Source organism: Sander lucioperca, chromosome 10 (assembly GCF_008315115.2).
Source record: "Sander lucioperca isolate FBNREF2018 chromosome 10, SLUC_FBN_1.2, whole genome shotgun sequence".
Classification (NCBI taxonomy): domain Eukaryota; kingdom Metazoa; phylum Chordata; class Actinopteri; order Perciformes; family Percidae; genus Sander; species Sander lucioperca.
The window spans coordinates 3,386,482-3,407,142 of record NC_050182.1 but is presented as its reverse complement, the minus strand read 5'-3'; the positions used below and the strand labels follow the sequence as shown (position 1 = coordinate 3,407,142).

Here is a 20,661-nt window from a genome sequence, read left to right as displayed (position 1 = left end):
AACCAACTTTTTCGAACTCGTCCTAGGCCGTGCGACGGATCAGCTCGCAACCTGGTAGCTAGCATCTCCAGATGGACCTGACCAAAAAGTTACTCAAGGAATTTTGCTAGGTTAAAGTATGCACATTTAACGACCAAACACATTTTCATAGCTAGCTACCACACACGTATCATATCATATCTTGGCCAAATGAAATGTTATCAGCAAGAAACTTGATGTCATTGTTCAACATGCCACTTTAATGGTCTGTACCAAATTTGGCGAAGATCGGCCTTTAGGGGGCGCTATAATCAACGTTTATTTGTTATGGCCAATAACTCAATGCATTTGAATGGGAAATTTGCATATGCAATATCTCTGCCACAGTACATACAATCAACGTGAAACTTGTGGTGCTCGTTCGGCATGGGGCTCTGAGGCTCAGTACCAAATTTGGCGAAGATCGGCCATTACAGGGCGCTATAATCAACGTATACATGTTTTGGCCCTTTTACTCAATTGTAATGGGATATTTGCAATGGAAATGTACCACAGACCTTGCAGCTCACACTTCTTAATATTTACTGATGTTTGCCTCATACCGTTAGGTTTTTGTTTTCATTTTTGCGTGCTCCTTTGGTATTTTACAATAAACAAACTTCTTAACCCACCTGACAAAGTTTCTACAACCTTCACAGTGGACAAATGCAACTCTTTTCTCTCACTTTTTAAATCCAATATCAACACCATTCATAGGCGGCGATACCGTGCAATTAAACATTGCAGTTGGTGCTAAGTGGAGCGTCAGTCGTAGCGTGATCGGTTACGTCGGTGGCATCGATGCTTAATTTCCCACGAAGCACCCACGGAGGAAAACATAAATCGGCGCCTGTGACGCCATTTACAACAACTTGACCACCTCCCCCGCTCCTTCAACCACCACACCTGCCTCCCCCCTCCACCCTCTCGGTCACTCTCTCATTTCTCTCAGCTGTGTCCCGCGGTCAGGGGGGTTAAGAAGTTTGTTTGTTGTAGAGAATTCTTAAAGGCGGTCCGTACACGCGTGGAGGTGAACAGTCGACCGCTACTTTTGCGACGGCGACGCACCGCAGACGTCGCGGCTCGCGCCTCTCGACGTTTAGCGACGTTTGCCTCCCCGCCGCCCGGCTTCGGGTTCCGCTTTCGCGCGCTCCCCCGGGCGTCGAGGGCGACTGGCGTGGGTGGCTTGGTCCCCGTCATAACTGCTTGCAGTTCTAGTTAGGGGTCCAAGCCCGAGTCTGTAAGAACCGGCAATAGCAAAGCTATGCCGTTCGTACAGCAGGGCTGTAGAACCCTATTGTTTTTCTACTGATTTTTCATCATAATTAGGGGTCCAAGCCCGAGTCTGTAAGAACGGGCAATAGCAAAGCTATGCCGTTCATACAGCCGTTCATACAGCAGGGCTGTAGAACCCTATTGTTTTTCTACAGATTTTTCATTAGGGGTCCAAGCCCGAGTCTGTAAGAACGGGCAATAGCAAAGCTATGCCGTTCATACAGCAGGGCTGTAGAACCCTATTGTTTTTCTACTGATTTTTCCTCTTCATTATTATTATTAGGGGTCCAAGCCCGAGTCTGAAAGAAATGGCGGTAGCAAAGCTACGCCGTTCGTACAGCAGGGCTGTAGAACCCTATTGTTTTTCTACTGATTATTCTTCTTCTTCAACATTATTATTATTCCTCTCCGCGTAAAACTCCGACTACAGCCTAAACCATACATGGTGGGGGGTTGCCGTTTTCAGGATTGGTCCCAAACGCCGCAAGGACCTCAGGCACAAAAATACACCCACTTCCACCACTAGGTGGCGCTATAGCAGAAAAAACGCGTTTGGCCCTATAACTCCCACACCGTACACCTCACATTTAAAAACCATATATCCCCGTGTTCCCTGGATCCAACTGAATCACGTGATATAGGCCACGCCCATTTCCGCCTAGACTTTTATGAGGGAAAAATCACGATTTATCAAAAACCTACTTTTTCGAACTCCTCCTAGACCGCGCGACCGATCTGCACGAAACTTGGACCGTAGCATCTCCAGACCGACCTGACAAAACTTTAATAAAAAGAATTTTTATAGGACAAAAATTGCGCATATTACGGACGAACAAATTTGTGTAGCTAACTATGAAAACACCAACTTTGCCATATCTCTACCAAAATAAAGGCTATCAACGCCAAACTTTAGATTTTTGTTTGCCATGACCCCTTGGAGGTGCCCCACGCGTTTTACGAAGATTGGTCACTAGGGGGCGCTACAAGTACAAAAAGTTTATATCTCATGAACGGCTCATCTGATTTTTACAAAATTTGATGGGAACCATCTAAGGACACTCGTGAGGCCATGTCTAGAGTGGGGTACTGAGGGGTCAAAGTGGGCGTGGCCTATGGGACCCAAGTCTAGATTCACCACTTACACTAATGTGAACAACTTTAAATTTACAGGGTAGATAGACAATGGGTCATGGACCACACCTACAAAAAAATACACATGTGGACCACTAGGTGGCGCTATAATGTTTTTTTGCCTTTATCTCCCACATTACACATCGCACATTAGAAAACCATACATCCACGTGTTCCTTGAATCAAGCTGAATCACATGATATAGGCCACGCCCATTTCTGCTTAAAATCTGTTTCGCAAAATCGCGCAATGTGCAAAACCAACTTTCACGAACTTGTCCTAGGCCGTGCGACGGATAAGCTCGAAACCTGGTAGGTAGCATCTCCAGATGGACCTGACCAAAAGATACCCAAGGAATTTTGCTACGTTAAAGTATGCGCATTTGACGACCAAACAAATTTGCATAGCTAGCTACCGCACACATATCATATCATATCTCGGCCAAATTAAATGTTATCAGCAAGAATCTTCAGGTCATTGTTCAAGATGCCACTCTGATGCTCTGTACCAAATTTGGCGAAGATCGGCCTTCAGGGGGCGCTATAAGCAACCTTTATTTGTTATGGCCAATAACTCAATGCATTTGAATGGGGAATTTGCAATTGCAATATCTCTGCCACAGTACATGCAATCAACACGAAACTTGTGGTGCTCGTTCGGCATGCGGCTCCGAGGCTCATTACCAAATTTGGCGAAGATCGGCCATTAGGGGGCGCTATAATCAACGTATACATGTTTTGGCCCTTTTACTCAATTGTAATGGGATATTTGCAATGGAAATGTACCACAGACCTTGCAGCTCACACTTCTCAATATTTACTGACATTTGCCTCTCACCGTTAGGTTTTGGTTTTTACTTTTGCGTGCTCCTTTGGTTTTTTACAATAAAACAAACATCTTAACCCACCTGACAAAGTTTCTACAACCTTCACAGTGGACCTTCACATATCTTGGCCAAATGAAATGTTATCACCAAGAAACTTGATGTCATTGTTCAACATGCCACTCTGATGCTCTGTACCAAATTTGGCGAAGATCGGCCTTTAGGGGGCGCTATAATCAACGTTTATTTGTTATGGCCAATAACTCAATGCATTTGAATGGGAACTTTGCATATGCAATATCTCTGCCACAGTACATACAATCAACGCGAAACCTGTGGTGCTCGTTCGGCATGGGGCTCTGAGGCTCAGTACCAAATTTGGCGAAGATCGGCCATTAGGGGGCGCTATAATCAACGTAGACCAGTTTTGGCCCTTTTACTCAATTTTAATGGGATATTTGCAATGGAAATATACCACAGACCTTGCAGCTCACACTTCTTAATATTTACTGAAGTTTGCCTCATACCGTTAGGTTTTTGTTTTCATTTTTGCGTGCTCCTTTGGTTTTTTACAATAAACAAACTTCTTAACCCACCTGACAAAGTTTCTACAACCTTCACAGTGGACAAATGCAACTCTTTTCTCTCACTTTTTAAATCCAATATCAACACCATTCATAGGCGGCGATACCGTGCAATTAAACATTGCAATTGGTGCTAAGTGGAGCACCTGTCGTAGCGTGATCGGTTACGTCGGTGGCATCGATGCTTAATTTCCCACAAAGCACCCACGGAGGAAAACATAAATCGGCGCCTGTGACGCCATTTACAACAACTTGACCGCCTCCCCCGCTCCTTCAACCACCACGCCTGCCTCCCCCCTCCACCCTCTCGGTCACTCTCTCATTTCTCTCCGCTGTCTCCCTCGGTCAGGGGGGGTTAAGAAGTTTGTTTGTTGTAGAGCATTCTTAAAGGCAGTCCGTACACGCTTGGAGGTGAACCGTCGACCGCTACGTTTGCGACGGCGACGTTCCGCAGGCGTCGCGGCTCGTGCCTCTCGACGTTTCGCGCGTTAGCCTCCCCGCCGCCTGGCTTCGGGTTCCGCTTCCGCGCGCTCCCCCGGGCGTTGGGGGCGACTGGCGTGGGTGGCTTGGGCCCCGTCATAACTGCTTGCAGTTCTAGTTAGAAATGTAACCTTTTATTAAATTATTTAAAAATGAATAATGTATCCATTGCAATGTTGAAAACACCTGGTGAGGTTTACAGGCCTACCACATATACAAGTTATGGACAAAAATATGTCATATTATATTTTATTTTTATTCTATAATGAATATGCCATTATTCATCAAGTTTATACATTTCAGTTCAATATGTAGGCCTAGTATGTGTAGTAAATAAAGGTTTTAGGTACATTTTTGTTATTATTTTAGGATAAGTGAAGGGTGGGAGCTTCACTGGCTGCTAATAGAGACAACACATATTCTTCAGCCTTCTTCTTATCTGTCTTTTACACTTCAGTGGATATAAAGGATAGACAATAGAACAGCAACTTTTTTTCTGTCATTATTATAGTCATGCACACATTCTAAATTTACTGAAATGAAAGTCTTGACCTGATGATGGCACTAAAGGAAAAGTTGTTTACAAGTTGCTGTTTAAAGAGGGATGGTAGAAGACATTTGAGGAGACATCCAGCTACAGGTAAGAGGGCCCCTGACACACATCTATGCACAAGAGAAGCACGTGTCCGTGGGAAATTTTATTTTAAAACAGATACTTGTTTGAAAATATTCACAACAAAATGTATCTTCTTTTCTTGAAGTGTTTCATTCCAAAACGCAATACATCTTATATAAATCCTTCATGAAAGGCTTCATTCATTCATGATTACGCCCTTTGTTCTCTGTCATCATTAAAATAACTCATACTTATCTTACGCAGTAATCAGTCATTTCACAAGAGCCATGTACTGTCACATATCATTGTAAATTGAATATATTTTGGTTTTTGGACTGTCGGTCGGAAAAAAACAAGACATCTGAAGACATCATCTTGAATTTGGGTTCTGTTAGTGTGTTAGCATGCTAACATTTGCTAATTAGCACTAAAGACAAAGTACAACTGAGACTGAAGGGAAAGTCATTTGTTTTTTAGGTGTTTGATTAGAAACCAAAACATTGGCGTAATAAACATTTTTACCTGATGATGGCGATAAAAGAAAACGTCCTGAGAGGGACATGAATGTGTGTATTAAATTTAATGCCAATCCAGCCAATAGTTAAGACATTTTACTCAAAACCACAAATGTCAACCTCGTGATGGCACTGTAGGAAAAGTCAGAGGATCACCAAAGTCATTAGGATTCATCCTCCATTCCATGAATGTCTGTACACAATTTTGTGGCAATCCATCCAACAGTTTTAAAAATATTTCAGTATGAGCCAAGTGGTGGACGTACCTGACAAACAAAACTTTGACCTTTGCTTTGAATATGCAGGCATCCTGTCTGTAAGTAGTGGCACAATGCTTTCATGCTTAGTAAATATATTTTTTTGGAGGTCACTCTCTTTCTCTCTCTCTCTCTCTCTCTCTCTCTCTCTCTCTCTCTCTCTCTCTCTGCCTGAGCAATAGAGCAAAGAAAACAAACCTGTTTGGCTGGCTGCAACCAGGAAACCAATCAAAGGGTGCACCAAGAAAAGACAGAGCGAGAGAGAGAGTTACATCAAGAAAGAGAAAACAAAAAAGCAGCAGCAACGTTTCAGCCAATGACATGTTTCCGCTGTGCTGTGTTGTGCTGTGAGTAGATGTCTCTGCTCTGTTGACCCTGACAATATGGGACTGCTGTACTGATGAGATGTACGATCTTATTGGTAAGTGTGCTAGATAAGGGGTAAGAAAGATGACACGTGTTGGGGTGGAGAGAGTTGGGATGGTAGAAGTTGAAACTGTTTCAGTGGTTTAGTATCAGTGTGAAGTCCTCCCTTCCTTTGTTTTCTGTTCACTCTGTTGGCCTCTTGTGATGCATTGTTGGTGTTGTAAAAATCTTCAAAAGACAGCCTCTGTATAACAGAGCTTGTATTTTTTGTATTTTTCTAAAGATCTGACTGAGGAGTGAGAGGCTACAAACCGAGTGGCTGTTTTGGGAGGAAATGCTCAGCTTCATGTGCATTTTAGAAGATGCTGTATTTGAACATGCTATCATTTGTTGGATAATGTAATGCTGTTGGATTATCTTATGGATCAAGGATAGGTGCTGTTTGGGGTGGCTAAGATGTGTGCTTTTCCACTGAAGCTGGGAACTCACAAAAATCGTTGTAAGGACAATAAATGCCAACTTAAACACATTTAAAAACGTGTAGTATAAATAGCTCCTCTTATTTTTGCTCATACACATTTACATATTCAAAATAGAGTTTTCACATCTCTTAAAAACAGTAGGACATTATTGTCAGACCCACACACATGCAGACAGACTGACATTTAAGGTCAATTTTGATCTGTGACGTAACTTCACAACAGCGGAATGATGGCGACAGCCGGTTCAGGGGCCTCCCTGAGCCCAAAATTGAGCTCCCAGCCCCCTACCAGTGGAGACCGGCGGCTAGTGGACAAGGCCCTCAGAAGACTGGATAAGCTCCAGGAGCTGTGCACTAACCCCCGGCTGGGCCTGAGGAACAGTCCACCATACCTGCCAGACCTGGTATCTGAGACGGCAACACTGCTTACGGGGGTCTGGGAGCCCTACCGAGGCCCCAAGGCGGCAGGCGGACAGGTGCCCCGAGGAGACGAGGCCAAATACCTGAGGATCCACATCAGAAACCTGCTGGATAAGACGGACAGGGCTTTGCTGCTGTTCAAAGAGGGACGGGAGAAGATATTTGAGGAAACATCCAGCTACAGGTAAGAGGGCCCCTGGCTGACATCTCCATCTATACACAGAAAGAAGTGTATGACATGTTTCTTTCTAAAATGCAACAATATCTTATTTTATTTTTTATATGAATCCTTTAATCAAATGCTTCTTTCATTCATTCATGATTACATCCTTTGTCCTCTGTCATTTTATAAGTACTGTCACTTGTTCAAACATGATCAAAAAAGCAATTCACCTTTTAACATTAATCGGCAAATATCAATAATCAATTAATCATTTCAGTCATTTATCTAACTGAAAATGCCAAACTGTGCTGCTTCAAGCTTCTTAAATATGAGAATTTGCAGTTTTTCTGTGATTTGTATCATTGTAAATTGAATTTCTTTGGGTTTTTGGACTGTTGGTTGGAAAAAAAACAAGACATCTAAAGACATCATCTTGGGCATTTTTTTTAAACTGTTTTTGGACACTAAAAAATAAGCTACAGATGAATCAATAATTAAAATAATTGTTAAATGTAACTCCAAAAATGTTGCATATTTTAAGTGAAGTTAAAGCGACTTAGTTCACACAAATGAAAAAGACAAACAAACATATTTTCTCACTTTCATGTAACACTATTTAGCCATTTTTGTTTTTTTGCTCAGGTTTTGAGATATCCGTCTCACAGCATTAAAACAATACAATTCTAAAGTTCAAGAAAAGGTTTCCCCTGTAACTGGATATGAATTTTTTCAAATTCTGTGAGCACCACAAATTAAGCTTCATTTAAACAAACAAAATGCCTAAGACCTCCCAACCTAAACAAATAAAACCCAAACTATATGCGTGGCAGGTGCCACCCGAGGTAACTGACCATTGAAGGATGGGCTCATGTTATGCTTGCCATTTTCTTCCCTACTCAACAAGATCATGTTTTCAAAATGAAGAACATTATCTTTTTCCAGATGTATTCCTCTTTGTAACCTGATCTTCTGTAAATACACTAACGGCGGGATCAGAAAGAGGCCACACATGCCTCAAATCTTTATCCTGTACCATTGGACCAGGCCTTGGGCTCTTTACTCAGCTCATGCTCTTTAAAAAAGTATGATAATCCAAAAGTAGTCTTCTGTATTTGCATGACAAAAAGAAAGAGTGATAACCTAATACTTGCCAGTTATGATAGAGGGTGAGGCCCTTCTTTGAACACTAAATTAAATGAACTGAAATAACTCTGTTACACCATCTATAGAAGCCATAGTTTAATAAAATAACTTCCCCAATTCCCACAAGTCAAATATAGACGTCATTGTGCGTCAGAGAAAGAAAAATGACCACGTTCAGTAAGTTTGCTATTTGGCTAAAGTGGATGTTTTGGAACAGCTTAAAGAGAGTGACATTTGGAGTTTGGGCTGCGTCTGCTTCTTCTGTTGAGACTACTAATGACGAAGATGGAAAAAGGGCCAAACCTGCGTCTTTGTGATGCTAATGCACGGAAACTTGGCAAAAGCAACTACAGTTTGTGAGCAGCTTTGGAGAGCAACTGTCTGGCCTTGAACAGACATTTTGTCTGTTTATGTCCATACAGTTGTATCCATAGGGTATACACAGATATCCTCTGCTTTTACTGTATCTTCTAACCTACATGTACCCTAAATTCAGGACTGGATGAGCACTCAACTACTCTGCTGTATTTACTGCAAATGTATCCCGACACTATACAACATATAAGAGGGACAGGACCTGAAGCGCATGGTTATAAGTAAAGCTTTTACTGTAATAAAGGGCAACATCAAACCTTTTAACAACCAGCATGTCAGAGTAGAAAGTCTTTATTCTAGTTTTTACTCAGATGAAGACATGCTGTTTGTTGCTATCTATCTATCTATCTATCTATCTATCTATCTATGTATCTATCTATCTATCTATCTATCTATCTATCTATCTATCAATCTATCTATCATTGGCAATTTTAGACCCTTTTAAAAAAAAAAATGTAGTGCTACCAGTGAGAGTTTGTAAACTTGTCTGTTAGTGACAGAGGACAAACAATTACAGGTTCAAAGGGCTTGAAACAGGTTTAATATCCTGTGTCGCTGTCGCCATAACCCAGTCAAGGAAAGGGTTAACAGAAACGTAGTGTTGGCCAATCGGAGGTGGTTGTGCCAGACTCCCACCTTTGGCTGAGTCTCTATCTAATCTGTCAGAGGGAGAGCAGGAGTGCGGTTGTGAAGTTTAACCTTGGTAGTCCCCCAGAGAAGAAGTTTGTAATTTCATGGCGCAGATTAGAACCCAAATTGAAACGTAAGCAACTAAAATTGCTGAATGTTAGAACATTGTGTCAAATTGGTTGTTATTACTGTGACTTATAAAGTGTCAGGTTTAGTTCCATCGTAATGTTAATAGTGTCAAAAAGCGTTAGCTGACATTGTTGTTCAGTAGCTAGCTCAGAGATTATCGGCTGATGAAATTACTGATTTAGCGGCGGGGGGGGGGGGGGGGTAACACTTTTGCAAGGCACTGTATGCGTGTCACATTCTCATTAAGGGCTGAGCCCCCCTGAAGGTCTGATCCTAGAATCGCCCCTGCTATTTATCTATCTATCTATCTATCTATCTATCTATCTATCTATCTATCTATCTATCTATCCTGACATTTTGACTCTACTCTACAACATTAAATGTATGCCATTTTTTACATACACCAGCTTTTATGAAAGATATTATTCAGCAGAATCTGAAAACCAGATAAAGCCATATTAAAAGGTTTATTGCATCATCTTGCACACAGATGGCCTTCTCACCGCAGCTAGGTATGCATGGGCAGTCATGTGGCAAATTTACAGTGTTATGTGTAATGTGGCTCAGATGTCAGGGCAAATTCTGAAAAAATATCATATTTGGTGTTTTTTAGAACGAAATGTTTATCATGTGAAGCTTAAAACAGAACTGAAGTAAGACAGACGGTGGAGGCGACAGATAGAAACAGACAGGGAAATGTTTTAGCTGCTGGATTTATGCAAATGTAACACATGCAAATGTGCAAACTCTGTAAAAAGAGAAACAACACAAGAAACATGCATACATGTATGGGTCAATTACGTAATAGATCAGTTCATGTCTAATTAAAGATGAAAATTTAGCTTATTTTTTACGAAGTTATACATTTCACATGAAAAAAATGTACTTGCTATGCCCTACAGCGCTTCATTTTGGGTTTAATTTTGACAGACAAATATTTGATCAGCATTTAATTTCTCAGAGTACTCACTGTGATCAGGGTGTGGTTTTTGAATGTGTAATTTCAATTAAAATGTGTAATCACAACTTTTTAGCAAACAAACACTGATAATAGATCTCAGCGGATTTTAGAATACAGAACTGATTTGAATTCAGAAAATATGAGAATAATGATGAGGTTCACTCTGAGATAGTTTTAGGTTCTGGGTCTTGAAGTTTCAAAGATAACATGTATTACATTTTCCATAGTACATCTGAAAATATATAAAGAGGCTTTCACTGGTGTATAAAGGTGCACGGCTATATTCATGTAAATTAAATGGACTGAAAAGTTTTCTTCCATCAGGTGCTGGTAGAGTGCAGGAGTTCAAATGTGACTCAAAGATCTTATAAAGTTATTCTCTGTTTCTGTATAAGACAATAAATATTTGAAGCGATCAATGCATTTCACATAGAGCTTCTTCAGCTACACTGGTCAAGCTAATGAGCAGTATTCAGTCTCTAACAGAGACACAGTTACACTAAATGACAATCAACCAAACCAAAGGATTAGCGTAAGGCAATGCATTGTCTAGCAAGACTGCTGCATTACCCTAAATAACTCAGCTGATTATAACATTTGGTGTGTTAACACTGAGGCACTGTGGCTTAGACATTTCCTCCCACGTTACTCTCACCATCATCATCATCATAGAGGGTTTCTTTTCCTCAGTGAGGGGTAAAGTTTATGACCACCACCCACACCATCAAATGCCTGGACAGATCTGCAAAAGATTTCCAGCGTTGTATCAATAATGTCTTACAAAAGAGGTGATATGGTGTAATAAAGATAAAAACTTGTGGTCAAATTCAATTAATATGATCGCATTGCACTAGTATTGTTATATACTGTATTCAGGTATCAGTAGATGTCCTGGATTTGTTTTTATAAATGGGTTAGATTTAGATGTATGTTTGATCACTTAATGTGAAATATGGTGGAGAAGTTTGATATAGTCAAGTTTATGGAAAAAAAAATATCCTCCCACACTGGAAAACATATTTGGGTTATTACTGTATTACCTTTACTTGAAAGTTTGAACTTCACAGAGCAAAATGGACTCTTCAGTGAAGCAGGAGAAGTATTATGTAAAATACATGTTCAGAAAGGATCTTCAAAGAAAAAAAAAAAATTATTTTTACTCTTTCCTGTTCGACGTCATACAAAAGTGTTATTGTTGTCAAAGAATGTCTTCTGCTGGTGTTACAGTAGATTACATTTTAAATGCAGCGTGTTGGTTGTTTTAATCCATTTTGAGTCTGAGATTGCACCAAGCTACATTGAGGCAGAGAGACATGTTTAAAGAGTATTTTACTGTAAAAAGTAAACTCAGAGTGAGAAATGTGCATAAACAATTGACAAAATATTTAAATCTAATTTATTGAATTACCGTAGAATAGTCAACAGAGTAATGCACATACTGATAAAGACTGACCTTGAGTGACACACTGGCCACTGGAACATTCTGTGGTATTTACAGACAAGCATGCAGCAGAGAGCATCCTGTTTGCTCGCTGGACTACCTGTGTGTGTGTGTGTGTGTGTGTGTGTGTGTGTGTGTGTGTGTGTGTGTGTGTGTGTGTGTGTGTGTGTGTGTGTGTGTGTGTGTGTGTGTCTCTATGGAAAGTATCAGCATGCTTGTTCCAACTGAAAAGTGGCAATAGCGTATCACATGTACAAAAGTTATAGTTTCCCTAAAAAAAAGGTGGCTGCAGAATTTATTTATTTTTTCTTTCTTTCCATTTTTTCACAATCGATTCATAGCCAACTCCAACTGTTTACCACAGTTGTCATTGCTGAACATGCTTGCATGCTGGTTTGACACCCATGACTTCACACACCTACACTGCGGCCCTTATAGTGACACATCATGTAATAATTACTTAAAACTTAAAGAAAACAAATTTATTATTTATATATATTTGTACAAGCATATTTTTTCAATACCACAGGGCCAGTAAAGACTGACAAGTCCGAGCAAGTATAGCTATTTCTATTACTGAATCTGCAACTGAAAGTCTGCTGTTCTCATTCTCAGGAGGAACTTGACTAAACTGTCCTTGCTGTTCAGCCACATGCTCTGGGAGCTGAGGGCCATGTTTCCAGGGGGCGGTTTTCAGGGTGACACCTACAGGGTGACTAAGACTGAGGCTGCGGCCTTTTGGATGCAATCATTTGGAAATAAGTGAGTTTGGGGAATTTCTTTTATTGTAGTTGGCACATTGTGTGTACATGTTCGCTACATGTTAATAATGTGTTCTGACAGGTGTATAGTGCAGTGGAATAGATTCAAAGAGCAGCTGCAGAGTGTACATGCATTTGAAGAAGGGATGGAGTCCATGGCTCTGAAGTCAACTATAGATCTCACCTGTAATGACCACATCTCTGTGTTTGAGTTTGACATCTTCACCAGACTGTTTCAGGTAAGGTGAAATATTCCAGTAAAAAGTAATACACTGATTTCTTAAAGAAATAGTTTGACATTTTGGTAAATATGCTCAGTCGCTTTTCTTGCCAAGAGTTAAGATGAGAAGATGGATACCTCTCTCATATCTGTACACTAAATATGAAGCTACAGCTGGTTAGCTTAGTTTAGTATAAAGACTGGAAACAAGGGGAAACAAACAGCTAGCCTTGCTCTGTCCAAAGGGAACAAAAAAAAACTCACCTACCAGCACCTCTAAAGCTCACAACTGAAAATGGTATGTATTATTTGTTTAATCAGAGCACTAATGTAAGTGTAAAAGCAAGTTTCCAGGGGGTTATGAGCCGGACTATTTCTTGACTAGACAGTGATTTCACTTGTTGCCTGGAAACCTCACAGTGATGACAAGACTCCAGGAAGTCACTGCTCCCGGCCAAGAAACAGTTGAGGCACATAATCCCTCCCAAAACCACAACCTGTTGTTTCACAACTTCAGTTTTTGTACGATTCTTTGTATGAACAAACAAGATATAATGTGTTAATTCGTGAGTTTAGGAGGCAGATTGATTTACCTTTAGACATAGCCAGGTTAGCAGCTGTTTCTCCCTGTTTCCAGTCTTTATACTGAGCTAAATTAACTGGCTGCTGGTTGTAGCTTTATATTTAGTATACAGACATTAGATAGGCATCTTCTGATCTAGAGCAATCTTTGGCAAGACAACACATAAGCGTATTTCCCAAAATGTTGAACTATTCCCTTAATGATGTTCACATGCTGAGTCTCCTCTTTGATCCTCTCCTCTCATTACAGCCCTGGAGCTCACTCATAAGGAACTGGAACCAGCTTGCAGTGACTCATCCAGGCTACATGGCCTTCCTCACCTATGACCAGGTTATAGCTCGTCTGGAACACTACCTGCATAGACCTGGGAGGTGAGGACGAGCTCAGCAACAAGCTCTGACTAATGCACTTCGCAGAGAAGCTAAACTCAAAATAGCACTGAGGAGGTTGTTGAGAACTTGAGTTCAAATCTGGATCTGATCTAAGTTGTGAGGAATGAGGAACATAGAACTACAGCACTCCAACTTTAAGTACCTGGCTATCCATTATAAACAATTAAGAAAAATTGGCCAGGGGAAAGAGGCTTCATTTATAACTGTTTAATCTATTTTGAAGTATTTCTTTTCCTCTTGAGGTTTTGGCATAATTATATTTCTTAGCGCATCAAACTCAAGCTTTCCAGCTTTCCGTCTTTTATTCAAGAAATGTTGTCCTTGCTATGTTAAGTACAGCTCCATGACAATAAGCATGGCCTATTCTGTAACATCAATATTATAACTGTTTTAAGAATGAGAGGAAGTTTATTGGAATGAATTGCATAAATACATAAAATAAAGAACAAAATGCAGTCAAAAGCAATTATATTTCTAAGTGTGATTTACCAGTGTGATCTCTTTCCCTCCAAGCTATATCTTCCGTCTTAGTTGCACAAGAATGGGCCAGTGGGCTATTGGCCATGTGACGAGAGAAGGTGGCATCGTCCAGACCATCCCCCAGAATACACCGCTCTACCAGGCACTCATTCAGGGCTTCAAGGAAAGCTGGTTAGGACAAACACACTCAGCTCTCTAGTTAATTGTGTTCTTTGTTTGTGTCTTTTCTCTAAGTGCTGTTTGTTTGTGTGCCTGCAGCTACCTGTACCCAGATGGCCGTGATGTGAACCCCGACCTGACAAGCTTGTGTGAACCGGCCCAGAGGGGCAAAGTCAAAGTTACAGAAGTAAGTGACTGCACCTCCTACCTCTTTATGAATGTATCAAACTGCTCTTAATTTATCAAACTAAAAGCTTCCTGAGTCTTCACCAAGACAAAGCATAGATCATATCCTGAGACGTTCTCTTATCGTTTTCTATCTTGTCTCTCTGTCTATCCACCAACACCGCCAATGTAACGGCCAACAGGAGCAGTATGAGCTTTACTGTGATATCGGCAGCACCTTCCAGCTGTGTAAGATCTGTGCAGAGAGGGATAAGGATACTCGTATCCAGCCCTGTGGGCATCTCCTGTGCAAACCCTGCCTCACAGGCTGGCAGGTATGAACCCCCATCCACTTACTCATTGTGGCCTACTGTACAGTGTATAAACACATGCTTACAGTATCTTCAGCCAACCCATGCTTAATTACTGACATCCTAAACCGAGGCAGATTGTTACCGTAACCGTTTTGTGTGTTCAGTGGAGGGAAACAGTCAGGGTTGACTAAACTAGACTTTGTTTTTGAAGGTCGATCTGAAAACTAGCGCTCCCATGGTTTGGTTATTACTGTAACAATGCTAGTTTTTTTTAATGTGGTTTGGGGTTGATGTCAAAAATATGCTTGTGTTTAACAAAGTGTGTGAGTGATGATATTCACATGGTTTGTTATATAAAATAACCCTCACAAATCAATGGCATGTAATTTATTCATTTGAAACCAATAACCTCACATTTCTCAGTATCTCCACATACAATGGCTTATTGAAATGAGGAATTGCAAATTGTGCAAAGCTTTATAAAATAAAATAAATTAAAACTGCAGTGTTAAAAACACTATGAACTAAAGCTGATTGTGCCATGCCATAGCAAGATATGCAGAAGATCATATAGTGGGCTACCAATGAAATTAATTACATTTGGCCATTTTAGATGGTACACAAATCCCAAAAGTCTCTCTGTCATGTCCTGCAACATGGCTCCCCCGACTTCCTACTTCCTCTTTTAATCATAGAGTGACATTGAAGGCATCCAGTCAGAATTAAAGTTGCAGCTGGCAAATTCCAGCTGCATACTTTACTACTATTTATGTCAGTCAGCTAGCCAGTAGCCTCCCGTCTGTTCTGGAGGTGTTTAATCTTTGCAAAGGTGCAGAGCAGCATGTCCTGACATTTGGGCTGATGACTTCCTGTGTGATCACAGGAAGCTGACATCCTCCTCAAACTGCATCGGTCACATTCACTTTGAACAAAAGTGTGTGTGAGAGTGAAGGGAGGACGGGAGGAGGGAAAGAGACAGACAGACAGACAGGAAAAGGAAATTAGATATGCTTCATGGACGTCAGATCACAATGGAAAAGTTGTAATTTAGTCTAGATTGTGGTCAACCAAACTTCCTCATCAACGGTGAGTTTACAATACAATACAAGGACAGACAGTTAAACTCTGAAGTAACTAAATCACAATTTCAAAGGCACACATTTGCAGCTGAATACCAAAAGTTACCAAAAGAAAACCAAAGTTACCAAGTTAACCAAAGTTTAAAATAGGCCAAATAATAGTCCAAATTGCAGTTATATCAGTCAGACAAACTTAGATAAGGGGAGCAATCTGAAAAATCATGTCAAATACATGGACAGACTGCATCCGCAGTGGTGGTCATGCGATAAAAAAAAAAAAAAAAGTCATAACGTAAACGTCATAACCGCAATCTACCAAACTGAACCTGGTATTTTCCACCTCCTTCATCTTTCGAAAAACTGGTGGCTTTATTCTTTGAAAACAAGTCCAACCTAGTACATACACTTCAAAAGAAAGCTGTTCTCAAGACAATGTGTGACAATGGGTCTCTACATTCATATAGTGTTTCCATTACTTTGCCCATGACCTGCTGTGATAACTATCTAGCAGAAGTCAGCTGGCCACACCTGCCCATACTGTCGCTGTGACATCAGAGGAACAGAGTCCATCCTCGTCCAGCCCTACCTGCCTGGCAGCGGTCAGTGGGAGGAGGAGGGTGAGGACGATGTGGAGGAGGAAGAGGACCATGAGGACATTGAACTGATAGTAAAGGAATTGGCTGCCCTGAGGAAGGTATGTGAATACATTTCTTTGTACTGTATGATCATTTGTTTTGTTTAATTTTAGCCACGCTAGCAAATTGCAATGTCAGTCTGTGAGTCGGTCCACCACTTTGGTCTAGACTGAATGGATTCCCATGAAATTTGGTGGAGTTATTTGTGGTCTTCAGAGGATGAATCCTACAGACTTTATTGACCCCCTGTCTTTTCCTCTAGCGCCACCATGAGGTAGACATTTGTGGTTTTGAGTGAAAAGTCCCAACAACCATTGGATGGATTGCCATGGAATGTTTTACAAATATTCATGTCTCCTATTTAAAAACCTTTTTGGTCCTTTTCATCTAGCGCCATCACCAAGTCAACATTTTAACTTGTTCAATACAACCACATGCTGAAAATAGCAAGTTTTGAAGAGAATTTGTGGATCGTGCATTAAGCCAGGCCTGCTTGATTCTTTCGGTGAATGATTATAAAGATTTACAAAGAATATGTTTACGGCATTTACCATCTAACTGGGACGTTTAGGGACAGATTGGCAGGGATTGCTGTGGTCGAAGTACACATGACGATACACTGGTAAGAGCAAATTACATTTAACCATGCATCCAGCTCATTTAAATAGCTCAACGTTACTGTATTATGTGAACAGTTAACTTCATTTAATATTTTATGTGGCGTTTTATTTTGCGGGGTGCAAATGTGCCACCAAAACAAGTTCCTTCCTGAGACCATTTTGCAGAGGCATCGTCGCTGCGTCTGGAACTGGAAAGAAATGCAAACAACCCAGAGAGTTCTTTTCTCCTATCCGAGAATGTATCTGTGGTGTAGCCAGACTTTACTCCACAGCGCTGTGGAGATAGGTCTGGCAATGCAAGACTTGTTTGCAACATGCAACTCCTTCAGGTTTCTTGTCAAGTAATGCTCTCCAATTCAGAAGCCACATTTTAGTCAGCATTTCTCTCAACAGTTCTCAAGTTTGGATTACCAGGTTCCCCGGTCCCGTCTCAACACTCCACCTCTGCCCCCTAAAAACAGCACAACCGCACGTTGTCCATCTCCCTCCAGCCAATCCCAGACATCGACTCTGGACAAACCCTCCCACCAACGTTCAGTAAGTTCCCACAGGCACTCAAGCTTGTTGCATATTGTTGCTGTATTACCTCTTGGCAGTTTGATGGTGTGATGTGTTACATTTCTCATTCATGCACAGTTTTGCAAAGACTTACCAACTGTAGTGTGAATATGCATAGTAGCCAGGGGTGGAAGTAAAACATTACATTTACTCTTGTTACTTTAACAAAGTTTTTTGAGTATTTTTAAAAAAAATCTGTCATTGTACTTGTAGTACTTAAGTATTGTTTTTATCTCAAGTAAGAAAGTACTTACCTACATCCCTCGTAGTAGCTGATGGCTGCGTAATCGTTGTGACATGTTTCCTCTCTTCAGCAGGCTCACAGTGGAAATAAAGCACATAGACGAAACAAACAACAGACAAACATGGATAGGTGAGACACTGTTTAAAGCAGAGCAATAAAGTGGGAAAGCACGGCTGTTGTCTACATGTATATTACAAACCTTCAGGAGACTAAATTTAAGCATGCTGCTAAAACTCTACATCTTGATATTGTAGCTTTTTATAGTCTCCTGGTAAAATCTGTTTCAATTTTCTGTAAGGGAACTAAGAGAAGACATTTCCACCAAGTTACTGTAACCTCTAACAAGTGTTCAACATAATGCTGGGAACACACTAGATGACTTTATATACCCAGATCAACTGTGCAAAGACTCAGCGGGCAGATTGCACTGATTGTGCAGTTTGTTTTATGGTTGTTATGTCTTTGTTGCTTTAATCTTGCATTGCACATTTGTTTATGCACATGTCTCCATTTATTAGTTTGTCTATACAATAAAGACCTTGTCATAAAAATAATAATGCAAACAAACAAATCAGATATTCAGTTAATTATTTTCACAGCTAGACACAAATATATGATTATTACAATTATTGAAAATATTTTCATATTTCATATTGTTCATTTAAATTCCTAATTTGATTAGAATCTCTCCCATATGTGACAGATATCTTCATTGAGACTCACTGCAATGAACTGGTATTTTGCACCTGAGCCTGCATGTAATGTTTGCAGTGTTAATATTTATCAGTAAAGAATATCATGCCACAGACATATAGTGTAAAGTTGATTCAGTTATTCACCTATATTTCCATTTCATGTTATTCTGGTTTAAGCAGTGCTGAATTCCTCTCAGAAGCAACATTTTCGTCTTCCTCTCAGAAAGGCGGTGACAGTAAGTTATGGCATTTTATAACCTTGTATCCTAAACCGTGCACACCTATGAAATTAAAATGAAATTAAAATGTAAAAGGTTAAAAGCCAGTGGTTCTCAAGCTGTGCCTCCCTTAGAAAACAATAAAATAAATGTCAAGCCTCTCCAGATGCAGAAATTGATAGCATTCTGGGAACATTAGTAACAAAGGGAGCCTGAATCCTGTTAGCCTGGCTAGCATCTTGTTATTTTGTTGTCTCCTAATAAAGCATATTCATAGATCCTTTCACAGCAGACATTTTGATATGTCATTGCAGAAAAGCACAAGTGGAGCTAATAACAGGAACGATGGTTCAATTCTAGCAAGTTCCAGCAATGCAGCAAATAATAATGCAATTAGTGACACTTTTGTTTGACAGGTCAAAGTGTTTGTTGTGAAAAAAGTCTGATTAACTTTAGTTTCACTTCAAGTGTTTTACTTTCGGGTCATGCCTAGGGTTGGGTATCGTTTAGATTTTTACGATTCCGATACCGAACCGGTACTTTTAAAACGATTCCGATTCCTAAACCGATTCTTGAAAAACTGAAAAATGACATCAAAGATGTAACATGTTTACTAGCGATCATGTGCAGTGAATGGTTAATATGCTTTTACGTCCGTTTTGGTGAGCCCAGAGATAATATATGGCATTTTAAAAGTAGCCTACATTTACGGTAGCTAGCTAACGGTAGACGACAGAGAAAGCGTGATCATTTTTTGTCCGTATCGGAGCGACAGAGGGAAATATTTCATTCGACGCATTAAGTGGAACCGAAATGAGGAACCGAAATTTGCGTTCTAATCCGGTCCGATTCTTACCGGTTGCGTAGGAACTGGTTCCATAGTGGAACCAGGTTTCAGTACCCAACCCTAGTCATGCCCACCCTACAATGGCTCACTCTACAGTTTAAGAACCACTTATCTGAGCATTCAGTCTTAAGATTGCTTAACTCCAGTAAAAATGACTACTTAAAACTTCATTGGTAACCCATAATCTAATACTAGTATCATCCTAGAATTCACCCATTCATCTAAAAAGTTGATATTTCTCATTTGAAATTGAAACATGAGTATTTCACAGCAGAGCCAGACATTTTAGTATGACTCTTTTTGTGTTTGTGTGTAGGTGGAGCAGCATGGCTCAAACCCTCCAGCCCAGTCAAACAGAGACAAAGACATAAAGAGAGGGAGGAATGGAGAGCGGGGCCCAGAGAAGACACATGTGACCTGGGAGAGATGGCGAGAAGAATGTCATCCTGACAGAAAAGCAACCTCTGCAAAACCAAGACTCTTTTACTAAAGCGAGAAATACTCAACGACTAAAATATTCAAGAAAGCAGTCCTTGGTGACTGTTAAAGTAGTTTCTGGTGTCATGTTTATCTGTAAATGACCGTGTGTCAGCTGCACTGCTGAAGTTGTGATGAGTGGGTGGGACTGACAGTAAAATTGCTCACTGAGGCCTCCTACTGTTCAATAATCACACTGCCATCATCTCCACAGTAGGTTCAGTACTGATCTTTATAATTAAAGTGTTCTGAGCCTCCATTAATTATTAATAGAAATGAATGAAAGGCCTGATCATGTAATTATATGATCACATTAAGGGGGGCAATCACATATCTAGAGTAAATAAATGGAAAAATAGAAATATGCTACCTCATCATGTAACCCATACCATAAGTTTCTTCTTAT

General features: G+C 40.4%; 1 protein-coding gene across 9 annotated transcripts; it reads left to right on the top strand.

Annotated features, from left to right (window-relative positions):
• Nucleotides 1-5,881: 5,881 nt before the first annotated feature.
• Nucleotides 5,882-20,617, top strand: cblc (Cbl proto-oncogene C, E3 ubiquitin protein ligase). 9 transcript variants are annotated; one of them, XR_004898652.1, is made up of 15 exons: nucleotides 5,883-6,120; nucleotides 6,349-6,564; nucleotides 6,770-7,150; nucleotides 12,424-12,570; nucleotides 12,652-12,808; nucleotides 13,622-13,743; nucleotides 14,278-14,415; nucleotides 14,503-14,590; nucleotides 14,772-14,903; nucleotides 16,470-16,655; nucleotides 17,610-17,753; nucleotides 18,089-18,147; nucleotides 18,891-18,949; nucleotides 20,095-20,338; nucleotides 20,479-20,617. XR_004898652.1 is itself a non-coding variant. In XM_036006738.1 (14 exons), the coding sequence occupies exons 3-14, from the start codon at nucleotides 6,774-6,776 to the stop codon at nucleotides 20,226-20,228; spliced, it is 1,740 nt and encodes a 579-aa protein (XP_035862631.1). In that variant the 5' UTR covers nucleotides 5,883-6,120; nucleotides 6,349-6,564; nucleotides 6,770-6,773; the 3' UTR covers nucleotides 20,229-20,617. The 9 variants fall into 9 exon arrangements, 8 of the variants coding, with proteins under 8 accessions (XP_035862628.1, XP_031144744.1, XP_035862631.1 ...); XM_036006738.1 differs by having other exon boundaries at nucleotides 16,473-16,655; nucleotides 20,095-20,617; XM_036006740.1 differs by having other exon boundaries at nucleotides 18,092-18,147; nucleotides 18,894-18,949; nucleotides 20,095-20,617.
• The last annotated feature ends 44 nt before the right edge of the window (nucleotides 20,618-20,661 follow it).

Excerpts from the sequence above, each read along its gene's own strand:
- cblc (XM_036006735.1), top strand. The coding sequence starts at position 6,774 with ATGATGGCGACAGCCGGTTCAGGGGCCTCCCTGAGCCCAAAATTGAGC. Across the intron at positions 12,571-12,651 it reads ATGCAATCATTTGGAAATAA|GTGTATAGTGCAGTGGAATA; the intron begins GTGAGTTTGGGG and ends GTGTTCTGACAG. Across the intron at positions 14,591-14,771 it reads GCAAAGTCAAAGTTACAGAA|GAGCAGTATGAGCTTTACTG; the intron begins GTAAGTGACTGC and ends AACGGCCAACAG.